The 16,802-nt window shown below is 47.3% G+C and overlaps 1 protein-coding gene across 1 annotated transcript in view; it reads left to right on the top strand.

Annotated features, from left to right (window-relative positions):
- The window catches only part of DSCAM (DS cell adhesion molecule), a 617,895-nt gene that overhangs the window by 447,933 nt on the left and 153,160 nt on the right, over positions 1-16,802 (top strand). Inside the window, exons 14-15 of the mRNA XM_045284541.1 lie at positions 488-616; positions 6,754-6,921. Coding sequence (XP_045140476.1) covers positions 488-616; positions 6,754-6,921 — 297 coding nt within the window. The remainder of the gene's footprint in view (positions 1-487; positions 617-6,753; positions 6,922-16,802) is intronic.

The following is a 16,802-nucleotide window of genomic DNA, read 5'->3' as shown; positions in this document are numbered from 1 at the left end:
TCCGAACAGTTTGCACAGGTTTGCAGTGCCTATGAATATGTCAAAGGGCAGCCCCACACCCAGGGGCACGCCCTACCTCAAATGGCAGTAGATGTCCAAGCCTTCTCCATGCTGAAGCCGTACAAGTGGGATGCTGGCACCCTCTTTGGCCAGCTGTTGACCAAGGAAAGCTTGTCACGCAGGACAGGATCTTCTCTGAGCTCTAGATTCCAACCTAGACGAGTGGTATTTAAATACTTCCACTTGGACCCAGCTCGGCAAGGGTGATAACAGTTCAAATGTGGGGTGGGGAAAATACAATATTATTATCTCCCTGCACTGTGATTAGGCAAAAAACAGAAACAGAAAGAAAAACCATTTCCAGATAAAAGCAGCTACCCTCATCAAATGCTGGCAAGCCCTGGGTGGATCCTCCTCAGCACTCCCACTTCATCTGCTCTCTGATCTACGCTTGAGGTAACCCTGGGCCTCTCTATTGCTTATACAGAGCCCCCTGATCCTCCCGAGATTGAGATCAAAGATGTGAAAGCACGCACAATTACTCTCAGGTGGACCATGGGCTTCGATGGAAACAGCCCCATCACGGGCTACGATATCGAATGCAAAAATAAATCAGGTAAGTCCTTTATTTTCTCCAGCGCCAGTTACTTCACAAGCCCATGTGCTTTATGATATTTTTCCCTTTCCTTTTCCACTTTACCTGCAAGAATAAGCCTCGATTTCGAGGTAGTTCAGAGTGCACTTTCTTGCCAAACTATCTCTTGGCTTGGATGTAGGACTTCCAAGTTCCCTTCGTAGGGATATGGAGTTTGGTGTCAACAGCAGACATTTCATTGATGGGTTCTTCAGCCGTCTTTGTCACCCTGAGCTGCCTCCAACCTCAGCTGGGCTACTCATTGCTTAGGGGTGCGTGAGCAGCTGCTGATTGAGATAGGTACTGCCATTACTTCTTCCACCCCCGCCTGCTTGCCTCCACTTCCTGTTTTCCCAGTGAGGTGGCCTGCTCAAGACAGTGGCCCTCTAGCCAGGACCCTGAGCTCTGCCAATGCTTGGCCCTCTGCGATGGTGGCCCTGGCTGGTGGAATCAACACCCATATCAGAGTTGTGGAGAACTGCTCCTATTAAAGACTAGGTGCGACTCTGCCCAAGCCAACCATGCTCACTGCCATCGAGTCAATGCCGACTCACAGCGAACCCCCTGTGGATTTCTGAGACTGTAACTGATTAGAAAACCCTGGCTTTCTCCCGAGGAGCTGCTAGTGGTTTCAAACTGCTGACCATGCAAATTGCAGTCCGACATGTAACCATGACACCAGCAGGGCTCATCCAGGCACTAACTGCAGTCACTTTGAAATACTGCAGAGTGTAGACTGGTGGTACTTCCTATCGCACACAGAAAGGACTCATATTTCTACTGGGCTGGCTCTTCCCAAGTCACCAGAGAGCTCATAGAGATAAAGAGGATCCATCTGGCAGGGCCACTCTAAAGGTGTGTCCTTTTGTCATTTTAATGGGAAGATGCCAGGGCCATTTCGAGCTTTATGATCCCCTGAGCCAAGGGGAGAAAACCACAGCTGCAGCCTTGAGTCTGAATTTTTACTGTGCCTCCTGAAAGATCCGAGGCATCAGAGCATCGTGAGTATGAGAAGGGTTAATAAAATCCTCGGAGACTGTGAAGTAGGCTCACTTTCTCATTCTAGGGCATGGGGCCTTAGTGCAGATTACACAGTCAGGAATAATTTAGTACTTGTTACACTGAAGCTGTAGTCAAAAGTTAAAATGAAGGCAGGTCAAGACTAAGGGACTTGTTAAGTCAGAACATATAAGGGACAGCCATACAAACACAGGAGATCGGATTTTAAAGGATTGCTCCATCATGGGAACCAAGACGTTTGGGAAAAGGGTGTTTTCCCAAATGATGAAAAGGAGACCCGAAAATCAAGCAGGGTAATTTAAGAGCTAGTGTTTACATGATCAATAAATGGCTGGATTCAAACTGGATGTAGAGACAAGTGGCCTAGCCCGTTAATTTGCCCCAGAGCCTCTGCTGTTGTTGAGATAGGTGCAATGGGGATGGCACCTCATTTTTCATCAGAGAGAAATACAACCAGGTCCTAGGTAGTTGTGATCATGAGAATTGACTGCCATTTAGAAGTAGATCAATAGGACTTTCTCACCAGTCTGTCTTAATCTAGAAGCGCCACTGAAACTTGTTCAGTTTGCAACATGAAAACCTCCTCTGACAGACAGCTGTTGGTTCTGCATCAAGTGCATTACCTGAGAATGGATCCCAGGACTCAGTTTGGATGGTTCAAATGCTAGCCCTGAACTGCCACTGCCTCCATCCAGTACACCACAAACCAACCCAAACTGCCCTTGAGTTCATTCTGACCCATTGCAACCCTCCAGATTGTTTCTGAGATTGTAAATCTTCATAGGAGCAAAGAGCCTCGCCTCTGATAGATTTGAACCACTGACCGTGTGGTTAGCAACCCAAGGCTTAACCCACAAAGCCACCAGGGCACCTTCCTAAAAGGCCATAAATATGGTGATGTGGATTGTATTATTAGTTTAATTTGACAGCTGAGGAAACTGAGAGATGTGGTACTGAGGGATTGGCTAAGAAAGTCACTGTGTGGTGCCTCACTGACTCACAAGGTGAAGAAGAGAAGATAGCTTGCCCAGGATCACACCATTGGGAAATGGCTTGGCAGATACTGGCACTCAGGACAATAGGCCTCCCACAGTTATGTTGCTGAAACACACATAAGTCACTCTAACTGTGGATCCATATGCTTGCCAGCAGGACCTGCCCCACCCACTGTCTTCAGTGCATTTCAGGTGCTGATGGCGGTCAGTGTTTTGGTAAGAAGGGTCCCGGCTGTCCTGTTTCGCTCTTGGCTTGCCCCTGTCTAGTCATAGACTTGGCTACATAACCCCTTCAATCCCCATTTGTTAACTGAGTTAAGGCACCATCTCAAGGGACCATGGTCAGGACCCCTTGAAGGTCACAGGCTTCCCTCTGTCCGGGAAGGTCCCCTCTTTCCCTGAACCACACAGTCACCACCATCTCTCCCTGACATGCACTCTATGCATCAGGTACACCCAGGAGCATGTCCCTACTAGTCTTTGTGACCGCACCATCCTTGCTGGCTCCTTTCACCCTGACCCCCCCCCCCCAAAACTCATCAAATCAATTCTGACTCACAGTGACCTTCTAGGACAGAGTAGAACTGCCCCCTCTGGGTTTGAGACTGTATTTACGAGAGTAGAAAGACTCATCTATCTCTCTCAGAGAGGCTGGTGGTTTTGAACTGCCAACATTGCAGTTAACAGCCCAACGTGTAACCAACCCACACCACCACCAGGGCTCCTTGTTCACCTGGCTCAAACCTCTATAAATAGTGCCCTTGCTAAGAACTCTTCAATGGTGACTCTAGAGTCGTCTTTAGGCTACATGTAAGGATCCCTGGTGGCACAGTGGGGTAAGCATTATGATGCTACCTACAAGGTTGATCATTCAAATCCACTAGCTGCTCTGTGGAGGAAACATGAGGCTATCTACTTCCACCGAGACTTACAGCCTCAGAAACTCTGTAGAGCATTGTACTCTGTCTTATAGGGTTACTGTGATTCAGAATAAATTTGACGACAGTGAGTGTGGATTTGGTTTTGGTGTAGGCTACATTTGCTCCCTAAGTCTAAAACCATCATCTTCCTTCTCCATTAGTCCAGAAGACCTGTCATAAATTCCCCCAACAAATTCATTCTTCCGCTTCACTTTGGATCCTTCGCCAAGGACCTCTAATCCTGGTTTTACCTCCAGCCTCCTGCATTTCCCAGCATACGTTTTTGTTTGTGATTTACTCCTGTGATGTTGTTTGTTTTTTGCATATGGTGTGTTCTTCTGAGTTTATAGTTCAGAATTCAACTCCATCCTACCAAGTGTCAGGGCTTCTGTCTTTAAAGCCCAGTGCCCCTTTCACAAGTACCCTGGGTTTATAAGCAAGCATCTGCCTACTTGCCCTTCAGCATGGCAGACCAGAAGTCATCCTGTGAGCCCCTTGCCCAATTCCATTCTCCGGGGTTGTCCTGTTCTCTTCTTGAGTCCTCCTATCATGTCACATCATCTGCCAGGGCGGGTTTCGCTAGGAGGACACATCCTCTCTTTATCTTCTTGACCTACAGTGATGACATTTTAAGCCCACCATGACATTTTATACCATAATCTAGAAAGCCTGACCACTGACACCACCCTGCCCTTTCAGAATGCAGCCATTACAAAAAAGAAACAGTGAAAACAGGGGCCATTTCCCAAGGACCTTGGAGTTCCTGCCCAAGTGTTCCTGCCTGGCTCCTCCCACACAGACTCTTCATACCCAACGTGAGTTGGCAGGAGGTGGAACCAGCCACTCACTCACTCACTGCTATTGAGTTGCTCCAGTCTCATAGCGACCCTACAGGACAAGGTAGAACTGTCCGAGAATGTAAATCGTTACAAGAGTAGAAAGCCCCATCTTTCCCCTGAGGGAAGTAGCCTATGGGCATTAAAAGGCTTCTTTTAATGCCTCAGCCACTCCCAGACACATCTTCCAGCAAAGACAAACATATCTTCATTGGCCCTGACAGTCCCAGAAACGTCCATCCTACCCTAGGCAGAGTTATCATTCACCACAAGAGATTTCTTTCTCCTGTGTCCAGTAAGGATGGCTGCATCTTGCTGTGCCTGGGCGTCCCCCATTACCCTAAACCTCCTCTCTAGTAGATCTGAGTTGTTTTTTGTGGGACAAGGCCCATAGATACATGTGCTCTCTTGGTACAAAATCACCTCCTTTCTTTATCCCCTCTTCTGACTTAGTCCCGGTCTTCTACCTTTAGGGAACTTTCTCACTTAACCAGAGTATCAAATTGTCAATTTCTGTTCTGCAGCATTTCCAATGATAAGTGAGAGCATTCAAAGGGAGTCCTTAAGTGACAATTTTTCCTATAAGATTTTCCCAGAAAATCTCTTGCATTGATGATTGCTTCTATATTTATATACTCATTTGGGGGCAAAGGTGGGGACAGAAAAGAGGGCGGAATTATTCCAAGGGCTCTGAGGCCTAGACACTCTCCATTTATTCACCTATGTATGAAGCATGTACTTTTATTTTCTACCCTGGGCCAAGCACTGCGCTCGCACTGGGAATACAGCATTGAACATGGCGAGGGAGCTCCCTACCCTGTTGGGGCTTAGAATACCCCAACAGGGAATTCAGAATACCACTGAAGCACACGGATGACGAGCTTCCTGGAAGAGCACCTCGGGGAGCATGGGATGTATACGCATTGCCTCCGTGCACTCTTTCAGGGGATTTGTGTTCTCCCAGAACTAATACCATCTCTTGACCATCTCCCCTGTCTCCAGTTAGTCTCAGAAGGCTGAGAGCATCCACCTCTGATATCAAGCGTGTGGTGGATCACAAATCCCTCTCCATACGCAAACCGTGTCCCAAACAAATCTGCCCTTCTCTTCCCTGGTCAGTCCAGACCTCAGCTCCCAGAACTATCTTTTCTCTATTCCTCCTCCTTCCAGGCTAGCTCAGTGCATCCTAGTGGCTTCTCTGTTTGATAGGTTCAGCCATCTATCAGCAGAACAACTCCAACTTTAGGAAAAGGCCTACCTTTAACCTCGCAGGAAAAAAGGCACCGGGTGGGGTCTGGGAGGGACCTGGGCACAGAGCTTCCCTATTGCTGTGGACACACTTCCCTGCTTGAGAGAAGAGGTTCCCTTTCACCACTCAGGACGCTTCCCAGTGTTCCCATCATCCAATCCCTTTATTGCCTGCACCCTGTGACCATGATAGATGACATCATATCCTGCAGCTTAGTCAGCATTGGGCCTCCCGGTGGTCCCTTCTAGTCTGGTCAGCCCCTACTGATTGGTCACAGGTGTGACCAGGACCCAAAGTCAAGTTGTTCACTGCAAGGAACTTGCCCACCTTATATAACACCAATCAGCAAGTGCCTGCAAACGTTCTGATCTTTGGTTGAAGCCCTAAAATCGCCAGGTACCGATGGGCACTGATGGAATGAGAGCTGGTCCAAGTGGTCCATGTGCTGCTGGGAAAATCAGCTGGGGTTGGAACCACATCCCTGCCATCCAGGGTGCGAACCACGATGATTACAAAAGTGAACATTGAGAAGTATGTTTGGTAGCTGGTGTTGATCCTAGAGACTGCCATTAGTTTGTCCATGATTTTTTAATTTTTACAACTCTGCATCGGCGAAAGAAGGGATCCGCCTATGCCTAGAAGTGTCATTGATGTTCCAATACTGTTTAAAACCAGCAATGCCATTTTTTAAGAGGAGGGGAGGTGTGGATAATCAAGCCATAATGCATAAAATCATGGATAGTGTGTGCCTAGAAATAGCTGCTTTCCCCCCTACTGGCATGAGCGTCCACCAACTGTATGTCTCCTCGGTGAGCACTCAGTCCACTGCTCTGTGTTTCCTTAGAGTGTTTCAGTTGAAGTCCTTGGTCCCCGCAGTGTGGGTAAGGAGTGTGTGATGTCGTGTGGCAGAGCCCGATGTCCCCTGCTCTGCCAAATCACTGGGAATAGTGCATAAAGATTTCATTTTGACTTGTCATTTCTCTTTTTCTCCTTTCTTTCTGTGTTTGTGTTTAATTCCTATTTGCAAACTTTCAAAGGCAGAGGGAAAAAACTCATGTCTCTATCTCTTCTTTTTTGAAAACAAAACCAAACCCCAAAGACTCCTGGGATTCCGCTCAGAGAACCAAAGATGTTTCCCCTCAGCTGAACTCGGCCACCATCATTGATATCCACCCTTCCTCCACCTACAGCATCCGCATGTATGCCAAGAACCGGATCGGCAAGAGCGAGCCCAGCAACGAGCTCACCATCACGGCGGACGAGGCAGGTACGCCTGGCCGGGCTCGCATCCTGCTCCAGAGCCCAGGAGCCCACTGTTCGGCTCTGGTGGTTGCATGCTGAACCAGGCAGGGCCGTCCCCAGGGGGGGGACTTTGATGAGTGCTCGCCATAGTTCTATGTCCTGTGAAAATCACAGGCAGTGCTCTGTCTCCTACGTTGAAGACACTGCTCTTCAAATAGGCCTGAGTTCAAGGTGCTCCTGGCCCAGACTTAAAGCAAGACATGTGGGACGGATCGTCTGCTGAGATGAGAGAGTCCTGTTCTTTCTATGATCCCTTTGTTTGGATGCCTGAGTGTAGGCTGAAGGGAGAGCCAGGAGTGTCTTTCTTGCCCTGGGTCCCAGGAAACAAAGGTGTTGCCTGAGCGCGTGCAGAAGGGGAATGCCGTAGATAAAGACATCATATTAGTAAATATGTACTAGTTTTCCTGTTAGTATTCACTAATACAAAATGTCGGCTAAGAATGTCAATATTATAATAAACTGTTTTGCTCTTTTTTCCCCTATTCCAAAGTAAATCCATATCGAATTTGAAATTGCAGATCAGTACAATAAAGAATGTGAAACCGCTTTCATAATGTGGCCACCAAAAGCTAACCTCTGACCATTCTGATTTAACCGGCTACATTATCTTTACAACCTGTTTCAATACACGCAGACATGCATATAAACAAGCACACCCACAGGCACATGTGTAAGCACGCACGCACCGAGTCTTTCACACTGTGCTCCACTTGGGCTGTCCAGCAGCACAGTTAAACAGCTTGTGGAGGACTGGGTGGTTAGACAGGGGCCATGAATACTGGGGGTCAGCCGACCTCCTGGCAAGAGGGGAGGGACCAAGTTGCCTTGGGCTTCCTGAGGCAGGAAAGGCAAGGAGCGAGGACCCGGCTCCTGTCTTGGGAGAAACACACATCTACGTTTCCAATAGACCATCTCTTTCCCTGCCTAGAATCAGAGCTAACTGGGCCCTACCTATGCACTGAGGCTGGGAGGTTACAGCATCTGCTAATCCTGTTTCTCCATTGCCAAGACTAGGGTGATCATCACCCAGATTACTAGGCCCCCACGGGTGGTTTATCTGAACTTGGGTTCCCGGTGACCTTGATTTTTTTGCCCAACCGTCTCCTTCTTAGTTACCCTTATTAACGGTGCCCCAAAGAGACATTGCTTTTGTGTAGATCTTAAATTCTTTTGTGTGAATTACAACAGCATCATCTACTGTTAATTTAACACAGGCAATATTATTAGTTGTGGATATTGTTTTAAAAGTTTTATTTTTAAAGACGCCACTGTATCGAGCATCCTTGTGGCACATCTAAGGTCATTTTATGTCAAACTCCAAGATGTGGGGTGGCAGGATTTGAACAGATGCAGAACTGTAAGATTTTGATACATGCAGCCAGTTTTGCCCTGGAAGAAAGATGTTACAATGTATAATTCTCCCCGAGCTGCAAAAGATGACTAAATCGCAGCACCGAAAAGAACACACATGCGAGATATCTGATGCTATGGAGTTGATTCTGACCCGAGCAACCCTTCCGGTGGCACAGCACTTCTTCAATAAGGTTTCTCGGACTGTGAATCTGTTCAGAACCAGACTGTCTCCTCTTTCTCCCATGGCGGGGTTGGGGGATTCAAACCACCAACCTGTCAGTTAACAGCAAAGTTGGGAGATTCAAACTACCAACCTGTCAGTTAACAGCAAAGTGGTTAGCCACTGCACCAGAAAGCCTCCTTAGACCTCGATACCAGAGCACATCAATTCTTAGAGATGGCCTCCTATGGAAGGTGATGTGATGGCGCTACGCGTGGCAAACTGACGGTGGGCCTTTCTCTGGTACTGTGCGCATCACTTCTCATACTACGTAAGATGGGCAAAACGATGCTTCCCTCCTCCTTACCGCAAACATATTGGGTAACTGGAACCCGCCAGTCCCACAGAGGTCTTTGCATCGCTCCTAAATCAGTGGGGAGCATGTTCCTGAGACAACAGCTTCTCATGGAAGTAATAATAACTCTCTCAAACTCTCAGCTGCTGAGTTGACGCCCTCACATGGCGCTCCCACCCCACCCCCACCCCCAGGTGTGCACTGCAGGGTTCTTTTCATTTTTCACTGTGTGAAAACATAGCAAACTATACAGCAGATTCATACTGCTGACATGCAGAGGGTTTGCCGTGGCTGGGTTTTTGTGGAAGTCGGTGACTCTAGGTGTACTCCAACCTCTCACCTCCAGAGAGCAGCCCTGCACATTGACAATTTGCACCACCCAACGCTTACCAAAGGGGCCTGGTCGGCTAGAGGGTAAGCTACAAGGTCAGCAGTTTGAAACCATCAGCCTCTTCCAGAGAGAAAGAATGGGCTTTCCATCCCCATCGTGAATCGCCGTCTTGGAAACTCACAGGGGTCATTTGCCCCTGCTCCCCTGCCCTATAGGGTTGCTATGAGTTGGCTTGCCTGGAAGGGAGTGAGGTCGGGTTTTGTTTTGTTTTTGAGGAATTACTAAAATAAGCCTGGAGCTCGGTGGCCTTTTATCATGCTGGCTTTGGGGGAAGAAGCAGCCTGCTCTGTCCTTCTGCAAACAGTGTCCTCTTGGACTTCCGCACATACCTTCTCCGTTCCTGTGAATCCTTGTTCCTAATCCTGCCGCAGCTCCACCACCTTCTCAGCGTAACTGCATTTTCCTGGTGCTGCCTTCTTGATTGCCATTCCTCCCGCTGCTGCGGCTGCTCTGTATTCATTCCCTCCCTGACCTCCACTGCAGCTGCCTGTTGCCATGGCAGCATTTTCTTCCCTGTCTGGAGGCCAGGTGACCAGCCACTCCCCACCGCAGACTGCAGTGCAGCTGCCTAGATGCACCACAGACAAACATAAGCACTGCCTCCCCAGCTCCCGGGCTGGCTTTGAGAATTTGGGGTGCTGGCTGCTGACTGCACCCTTTTGCTTTTGGACAATGGCATGGAGAGGAACAAGCATGAGCAGAGGAAGCTGTAAAGCAAAATCCGCTTCATTCTCCATCCAGAGATTATTGTGACTGAAATCTCAAAGCCATTGCCTTCTGTGACTCAGGTCGACCGCAGTGCACCAACTCTGCCCATTGCCATCAAGCGGACTCCAATTCCCAGGGACCCTATAGGACAGAGTAGACCTGCCCCTTGGGGTTTCCAAAGCTGGACATCATTGCAGGAGTGGCAAGCCTCATCTCCCTCCTGCAGAGCGGTCAATGCATTCAGATGGCTGATCTTGGGTGTAGCAGCCCAGGGCACTCCTGCACCAGGCTTCGTAACGCTGACAAAGCACACCTGGATCAGAGTTGCCTGCCAGGGCTGCCCCTTCCCACAGACGCATGGTGTTGACATTCCAAAGAAAGCAAGCCGTTCCCCTTCCTCACTACCATCAAACTAAAAAGAGGTCGCCATTCAAGCAGTGAGACTCCTCAGATGGAAGCTTCTGGAAGTGGTGGGCAAATTCCATATTTGTAAATCTGAGAAGGCTTCCTACAGTTACGGGAAATGGAAGGGGGAAATCCTGGGATTTTTCCCATGAACTTGGTGAAGTCCCTTCATCTAATGCCTAAGTCCCAGGAACCGGAGGACACCTCTGAAGACACAGCAAACGCTGGGAGTGAACCTGTGAGATGACAGGACTGTGTGAGAGTCACACTCAGTGTGGGCACAGCCCAAGATGACTTCTCCTAACTATCCCACTCCTTACTCCTGGGCATGTCAAATTCTCCCTGTGTCTAGAAGACTCTCCGAGACTTTCAGAATGCTCCCTTCCAAAGCCACGTCAACGGGACCCCTCCCTTGCCCAGGGTGATGTCTTTTCCAGTTTTCTCTGGATGGACTTCATGTCTCTCTCCCCCAGCTCACAGCGTGTCTTTCTCCCCATAGCTTTTGAGGCTAATCATCATTTCTCAAGGGTCCCCTGGGTCCTCGATTACCCTGTGTCCCCAGCGCCATGGGATATTATATGCCACTCCTATTTCTACTTGTGTGTCTCACACTGGGTTGGAGACTCATAAACTTCCCTCCAAGAATTGTCTTCAGAATGTGTGTGATCGATATGTGTGGTGGATAAAATCCACCCTGAACATTTGGAAGAAATAATTTTGTTAAGTGTAGAAAAGCAAACGGTACACAGAAAGTGGAGGAAGGAAGAAAGCTGAACAAAGAGAGGGGCCCACATACCAGCTCTCTAATCCCCAAATGCACGAAGCTTCTCTGCCAGCAGACTGTTGTTCTGTAAGTCAGTTCTGATTCAGGCGATTCAGGTGGAGCACATCTCAGGTCATAAACTACAGCCCCCAACAGATCAGAGCTGCTGATAGGTTTTCTTTGAGTCTGCCTAGCGTTCGTAAACCCTCTGAATGGGTCGTGGTGGTGGCACATGCCCTTGGAGTCCGCTCCCACTCTAGGGACCTGTGAAGCACAGCGCACAAACACTGCCAGATTCTGTCGTCCTCACAATTACGCTCACGTTTGAGCCCATTGTAGCAGCCCTGTGTCAACGATCTTGTCGAAGCCTTCCCTTTTTTCATTTTCTGCCCTTTTACTTTATCTAGTATGATGTCCGTTTCCAAGGACTAGAGTCTAATGATACCAATATGTACAAAGTAGGTGACACAGAGTCTCACCATCCTCGCTTCCAAGGAGCAGTCTGGATACAGTGAACCCTCGTTTATCGCGGTTAATCGGTTCTAGACGCTACCGTGATAAATGAAATTCCGCGAAGTAGGATTCCTTATTTGTAAATCAAATATTTTCATAGTTAGAGCATAGAGGACATGAAAAAACACCCTTTAGTCACCATTACACTCGTATTACCCAATTTATTAAACGAAAAAGGGAAAATACAGTAAAACATTTTGGACGTTACAATTATCATTTATTATTTATTATATTATTTATGGCATCAAGCGTGTACAGTATGAGCCAATCAGTGGCAGTCATGACAGAGCATGCGCTGTTACGCAAAAACTGCGATAGAGTGAAGCCGCGGAAGTCGAAGCGCGAAGTGGCGAGGGTTCACTGTATACTTCTTCCAAGATGAATGTGTTTGTTCTTTTGGGAGTCCGTGGTCGTTTCAACATTCTTCACCAGCAGCATCATTCAAATGTATTGATTCTTCTTTGGTCTTCCTCATTCATTGTCTGACTTTCACATGCATCCGAGGCAACTTAAAGTACCATGGCTTGGATCAGGAACAATTTAGTGGACAAAATAACACCCTTGCTCTTCAACACTTGAAAGAGGTCTGGGGCAGCAGATTTACCCAATGCAGTGCTTCATTTGATCTCTGGGCTGATGTGTCCATGAGCTTTGATGTGGAGCCAAGCCAGAAAAGACTCCTTGGCAACTTCAATCTTTTCTCCATGTATCATGGTGTTACCCACTGGTCCAGTTGTGAGGACTTCCGTTTCCTGTACTTCAAGTTGTGATCGATATTGAAGGCTGCGATCCTTGATCTTCATCCTCAAGTTCTTCGAGTTCTCCTACTTTCAGCAAGTAAGGTGGTGTCATTTTTGTGTCGGAGGTTATTAATAAATCTAGTTCAATCCTAGTGCCTCATTCTTCTTCATACGAAGGAACCCCCCCCCCCAATGAAAACGTTTTCCAAGCTATGTATGTATTTATTTTATTTTACAAAACAACCTTGTCACCTTCAAAGTACTCTCCATTACACTTAATGCACTTGTCAAGTCTGCCATTCCATTCTTGGAAACATTTTTCAAACTCATCTGGTTGGATGGCTGACAGCACCTCCCTCGTTTTTTTCTTCACGTCTTCTATGTTGTCAAATTGCTGTTCTTTCGCGTGCCTCTGCATTCGCGGAACGAGAAAGAAGTTGCACAGAGCAGGGTCAGGTGTGGTGCCAGAGAGGCATGTGACTCGTAGTGACTTTATGTATAACTTTATGTATAACTGCCCGCTCCTGTGCCATCCTCACGATATTGGTCTATTATTTGAGCATTCGGTTGGGTCACTTCTCGGGAGGCACAACTATGAGTCTCTTCCGGTCAGTTGGTCAAGTACCTGTCTTCCAAGTTTCCTGGCAGAGATGAGTGAGTGCTCCCAGTGCTTTAGCAGCTTGTTGAAACATTGCCATTGCTATTCTATCCATTCCTGGAGCTTGGCTTTGCCTGCTTCTTTCAGTGCAGCTGGAATAGCTCTCAGTGACATTAGTTCTTCCTTGCTTATATGCTCCCCCTTGACATGGTTGGATGGCAACTACTTTTTTTTGACATAGTAACTCAGTGCATTCTTTCCATCTTTTGATGCTTCTTACATCGTTCCATTATTTTGCTCATAGAACCGTTCAATATTGAAACTCAAACAGATAAAACAACTCCTAATAACCTAACCACAGCAGAACACAACACTGCCTGGGCTTGTGCCACCAGCCGATCGTGATGTTTAAACCCTTGCTGCGATCACTGTGACAATTCACCTCACTGCGGGGCTCCCTCTCCTTCTCTGGCCTTCTGCTTGGCCAGGTAGGTCATGTTCCAGGGAGACGTCTCTCCTGCTCGCGACCCCAGTCCCTGAGATGAAGTCTCGTCACCCTTGCTTCTGAGAAGTGCTTTGGCTGTTCTTCCTCCGAGACAGACTTGTTTGCTCTTTTGACAGTCCATGATACTTCCAGTAGTCTTTTCCAACACTTTAATTCAAATGCATCTGTCCGCCTTGGGTTTTTCTGACAAATTGATTAGGTTTCATTATCCATAAATCAGGCTGGCCATATACACTAATTAACAGTAGTTTTCATTCAGGGATCAGCAAATTATATATATTTTCAGGGGGAAAATTCTGGCTTGTTTGTGTAGAGTTTTGAGTTACTAGGTTTTACAAATTGATGGAACAAGCAACTCACAAATCTTAATTTCTTTACCTCCTGGTCCTTTAGAGAAAAGGTCTCTGCATTTCTGATGTAAATGTCGCGACCCTGGACACTTGAGTTTGGGATTACTGCTATGTCTATTGCAAAACTGAATGAAGACGGTGTCCCTGCTGTGTACATAACACCTAGCCCCTGCTGTGTACATAACACCTAGTGCAGCGGTTATGTGTTCAGCTGCCCTGCACAAGGGCAGCAGTGGGACAGCACCAGGGGATTCATAAGAGGAAATCAGGACTTTTGACTTCCGTAAAGAATTGCACTCTCGTGAACTCACAGAAGCAGTTCCTCCCTGTCCTGGAGGGTCTCTGTGAGTCAGTATTGATTTGATGTCCATGAGTGAGTGAGAGCTCTCTAATATTGGAAAGTAGTGTTGTTAGAACTCTGACACGTTGAGTTTATTTTTATGTGACAGTACAGAAAGGAATTATTATACCACTTGCTTCCCTTGACCTCAGAGAACAAACACATAAGAGAGATCATATTATCAACCATACTGTCTCTGACTCCCCGTCACAACCCTCAGTGTCCCCAAAAGGAGAAGTCACGAGAGTAAGTGGAGATAAGTTATCCGGGTTAGCTCCTAATGGACTGAAAGTGTGCCTGCCATGCCAAGTCTTCTCTGACAGTAATCAGCATGTCACGTCTCAGCTGACCCGCACGAAAGACCAACTTCCCCATTAGTGGCTGCACCCTGAAGGTCACATGTCACTTAGTGCCGGTGACCATTCTTGGAGTGGCTGATCCCTTCATCATTTTCATTAGGAGGTTGCCCATAGAAAGTGGGGTTCAATAATGTGAGCTCCCCTTTGACAAACCAGTGAGTTTTCACAGATGCACCAGAGAACAAGAGATCAGAATTAGGGAAGGGTCATAGCATGGAGTCATTTGGTTTCCATGAGATATGCCGCCAAGTAAATGCTCTTTGCATCACCTCTCATCGCAGCTGAGAAGAGCAGCTCCATTTGGGGGGGGGGGGCACCTCCTGTGTGCTGAGCTGGAGGCGGAGGGCAAGAGGAGGATAACAGGAAGGCACAGGCTTTGAAGCATGAACGTGCCAGCTGCAATGCATAGGAGAGCTGGGTGATATCAAAGGTAGTATTCCCAAAGCAGTAAAAGGCTTAGAGCTCCCCCAGGAGAAAAGCCCGGCACGTGCTACACCCCTACCTCCAGTCATCTAGTTGCAGAATTTGCCATTGATTTTCTTTAGCTTCCATTTGGAGAGACATTGGAAATTAATAATGGAATCACTGGCTCCTTGTCATTCTTCACAAGTGCTGGAGAGAACCTCCCACCAGGCATCTTTCTATCCCCGGTGTGCTTCTCTCCTCCCCCCTGCCAGCTTAAATGTCTTGTCAATAAGTCCCACCCTAACCACCTGCTTTAAAATTAAACCCACTGCGCATCTGGCACACGCTGACCCCCTCTCCACTTAAAGAACCATTACCAGTCAGTATTCACTCCGACCCCTGGAAGCCCCATGTGTTAGAGTAGAGCTGGGGGCTGTAGGGGTCAGTGGCTGATTCTTCAAAAATAGATGGCCAGGTGTTTGTTTGTTTTCGGAGGCACCTCCGGATTGACCGGACCCTCCAGCACATTGGATAGAAGCAAAGTCCATAACTGTTACTGTCGCCATTGCTGGTGTTGTTAGGGGCTAGCTAGTTGATTCAAACTCACAGCCACCCTTTCTGCCTTAGACCACAACACTGCCCAGTCTTGTGCCAGCTTCACAATTGTAGTATTTGAGCCCATTGGTACAGCCAGTGTGGCAATCCAGCATGAAGGGTCTTCTTCTCTTCTGACCCTCTGTTTTACCAAGCATGATGTCCTTTCCAGGGACTGGTCTCTCTTGATCATGCTTAACATCCATGAGCGTTCTCTCACTCTTCTAAGACAGAGTTGTTTGCTCTCGCAGTCCGTGGTACTTTCAGGATTCGTTACCAACATCAAATGTGTCAATCATTTTCATCTGGCTCTCTTTATTTATTGTCTAGCTCTCATATGCATATGAGGTGATTGAGAATACTATGGTTTGGGTCAGGTGGACCTTAGTTCTGAAAGTGATATCTTATCTTTTAAACAGGTGTCTGTCAGAGTTTGGGACTGTGCCGGCCTGTGAGTTGCTGCATACCGTTGGTATTTCAAATACCAGCAGCGTCATCCGTGGTGGAGAGACTTTAGCAGAGCTTTCAGACTAAGATAGACTGGGAAGAAGGAGTAGTTTCATCAAGCCTGTCATAAGTCAGTTCCAACATAAGTTAAATACCCCAGTTCAAATGAATAACGGATGCTTCATCTGATAGGAAACCTGGATAAGATCACATAAGGTACCTCTGTCTCAAGTCATAGTTGTTCCAATCCCCCTTTGCATGTAACTGCTGGACAATGAATAAGGAAGGCCACAGAATAATTTTGAATTATGCATTTGAATTATGGTGTTGGCCAATATGGTCGAACACACCATGACTGCCAGAAGAATAAATAATTCTATATTGGAAAAAATATAGCCACAAAGCTCCTTAGAAGGGAGGATTGTGAGACTTCATCTCACCTTTCATCAGGAGAGACCAGTCCCTGGAGAAGGACATCATGCTCTTGGTAGAGGGTCAGCAAAAAAAAGGAAGATGCTTCACCAGAGCTGGATTGACACTGACTATGAGAGTGGGCTGAAGCATAGCGATGAACGTGAGGGTGTTGCAATGTTGGGGTTTGTTATGCATAGGATCACTGTGGGTAGCCATGGACTCAACAGTACATAACAACAACATTCACCTGGTCTACAATGACATCGGCATCAGTAGTTCACAGCAAAATTAGCGGAATGGCTGTCAGGTGTGTGTACAATGCAAGCGTTGTCAATTGTCAGCATTGAATGTTGCCCAGCTCTCTATCCTGTCTGACTCCCGAGATAGACATCAACTTTATTCTAGACCAGGTGATAGGCTACTCTACTGTAGTGTTTTATTCTAGA

The sequence above is a fragment of the Echinops telfairi genome, unplaced genomic scaffold (genome assembly GCF_000313985.2).
Source record: "Echinops telfairi isolate 266 unplaced genomic scaffold, ASM31398v2 ScPeMD7_7469;HRSCAF=8507_0, whole genome shotgun sequence".
In the NCBI taxonomy this organism is placed as follows: domain Eukaryota; kingdom Metazoa; phylum Chordata; class Mammalia; order Afrosoricida; family Tenrecidae; genus Echinops; species Echinops telfairi.
The sequence above is the reverse complement of the archived record's forward strand: the minus strand, read 5'-3'. Positions and strand labels throughout refer to the sequence as shown.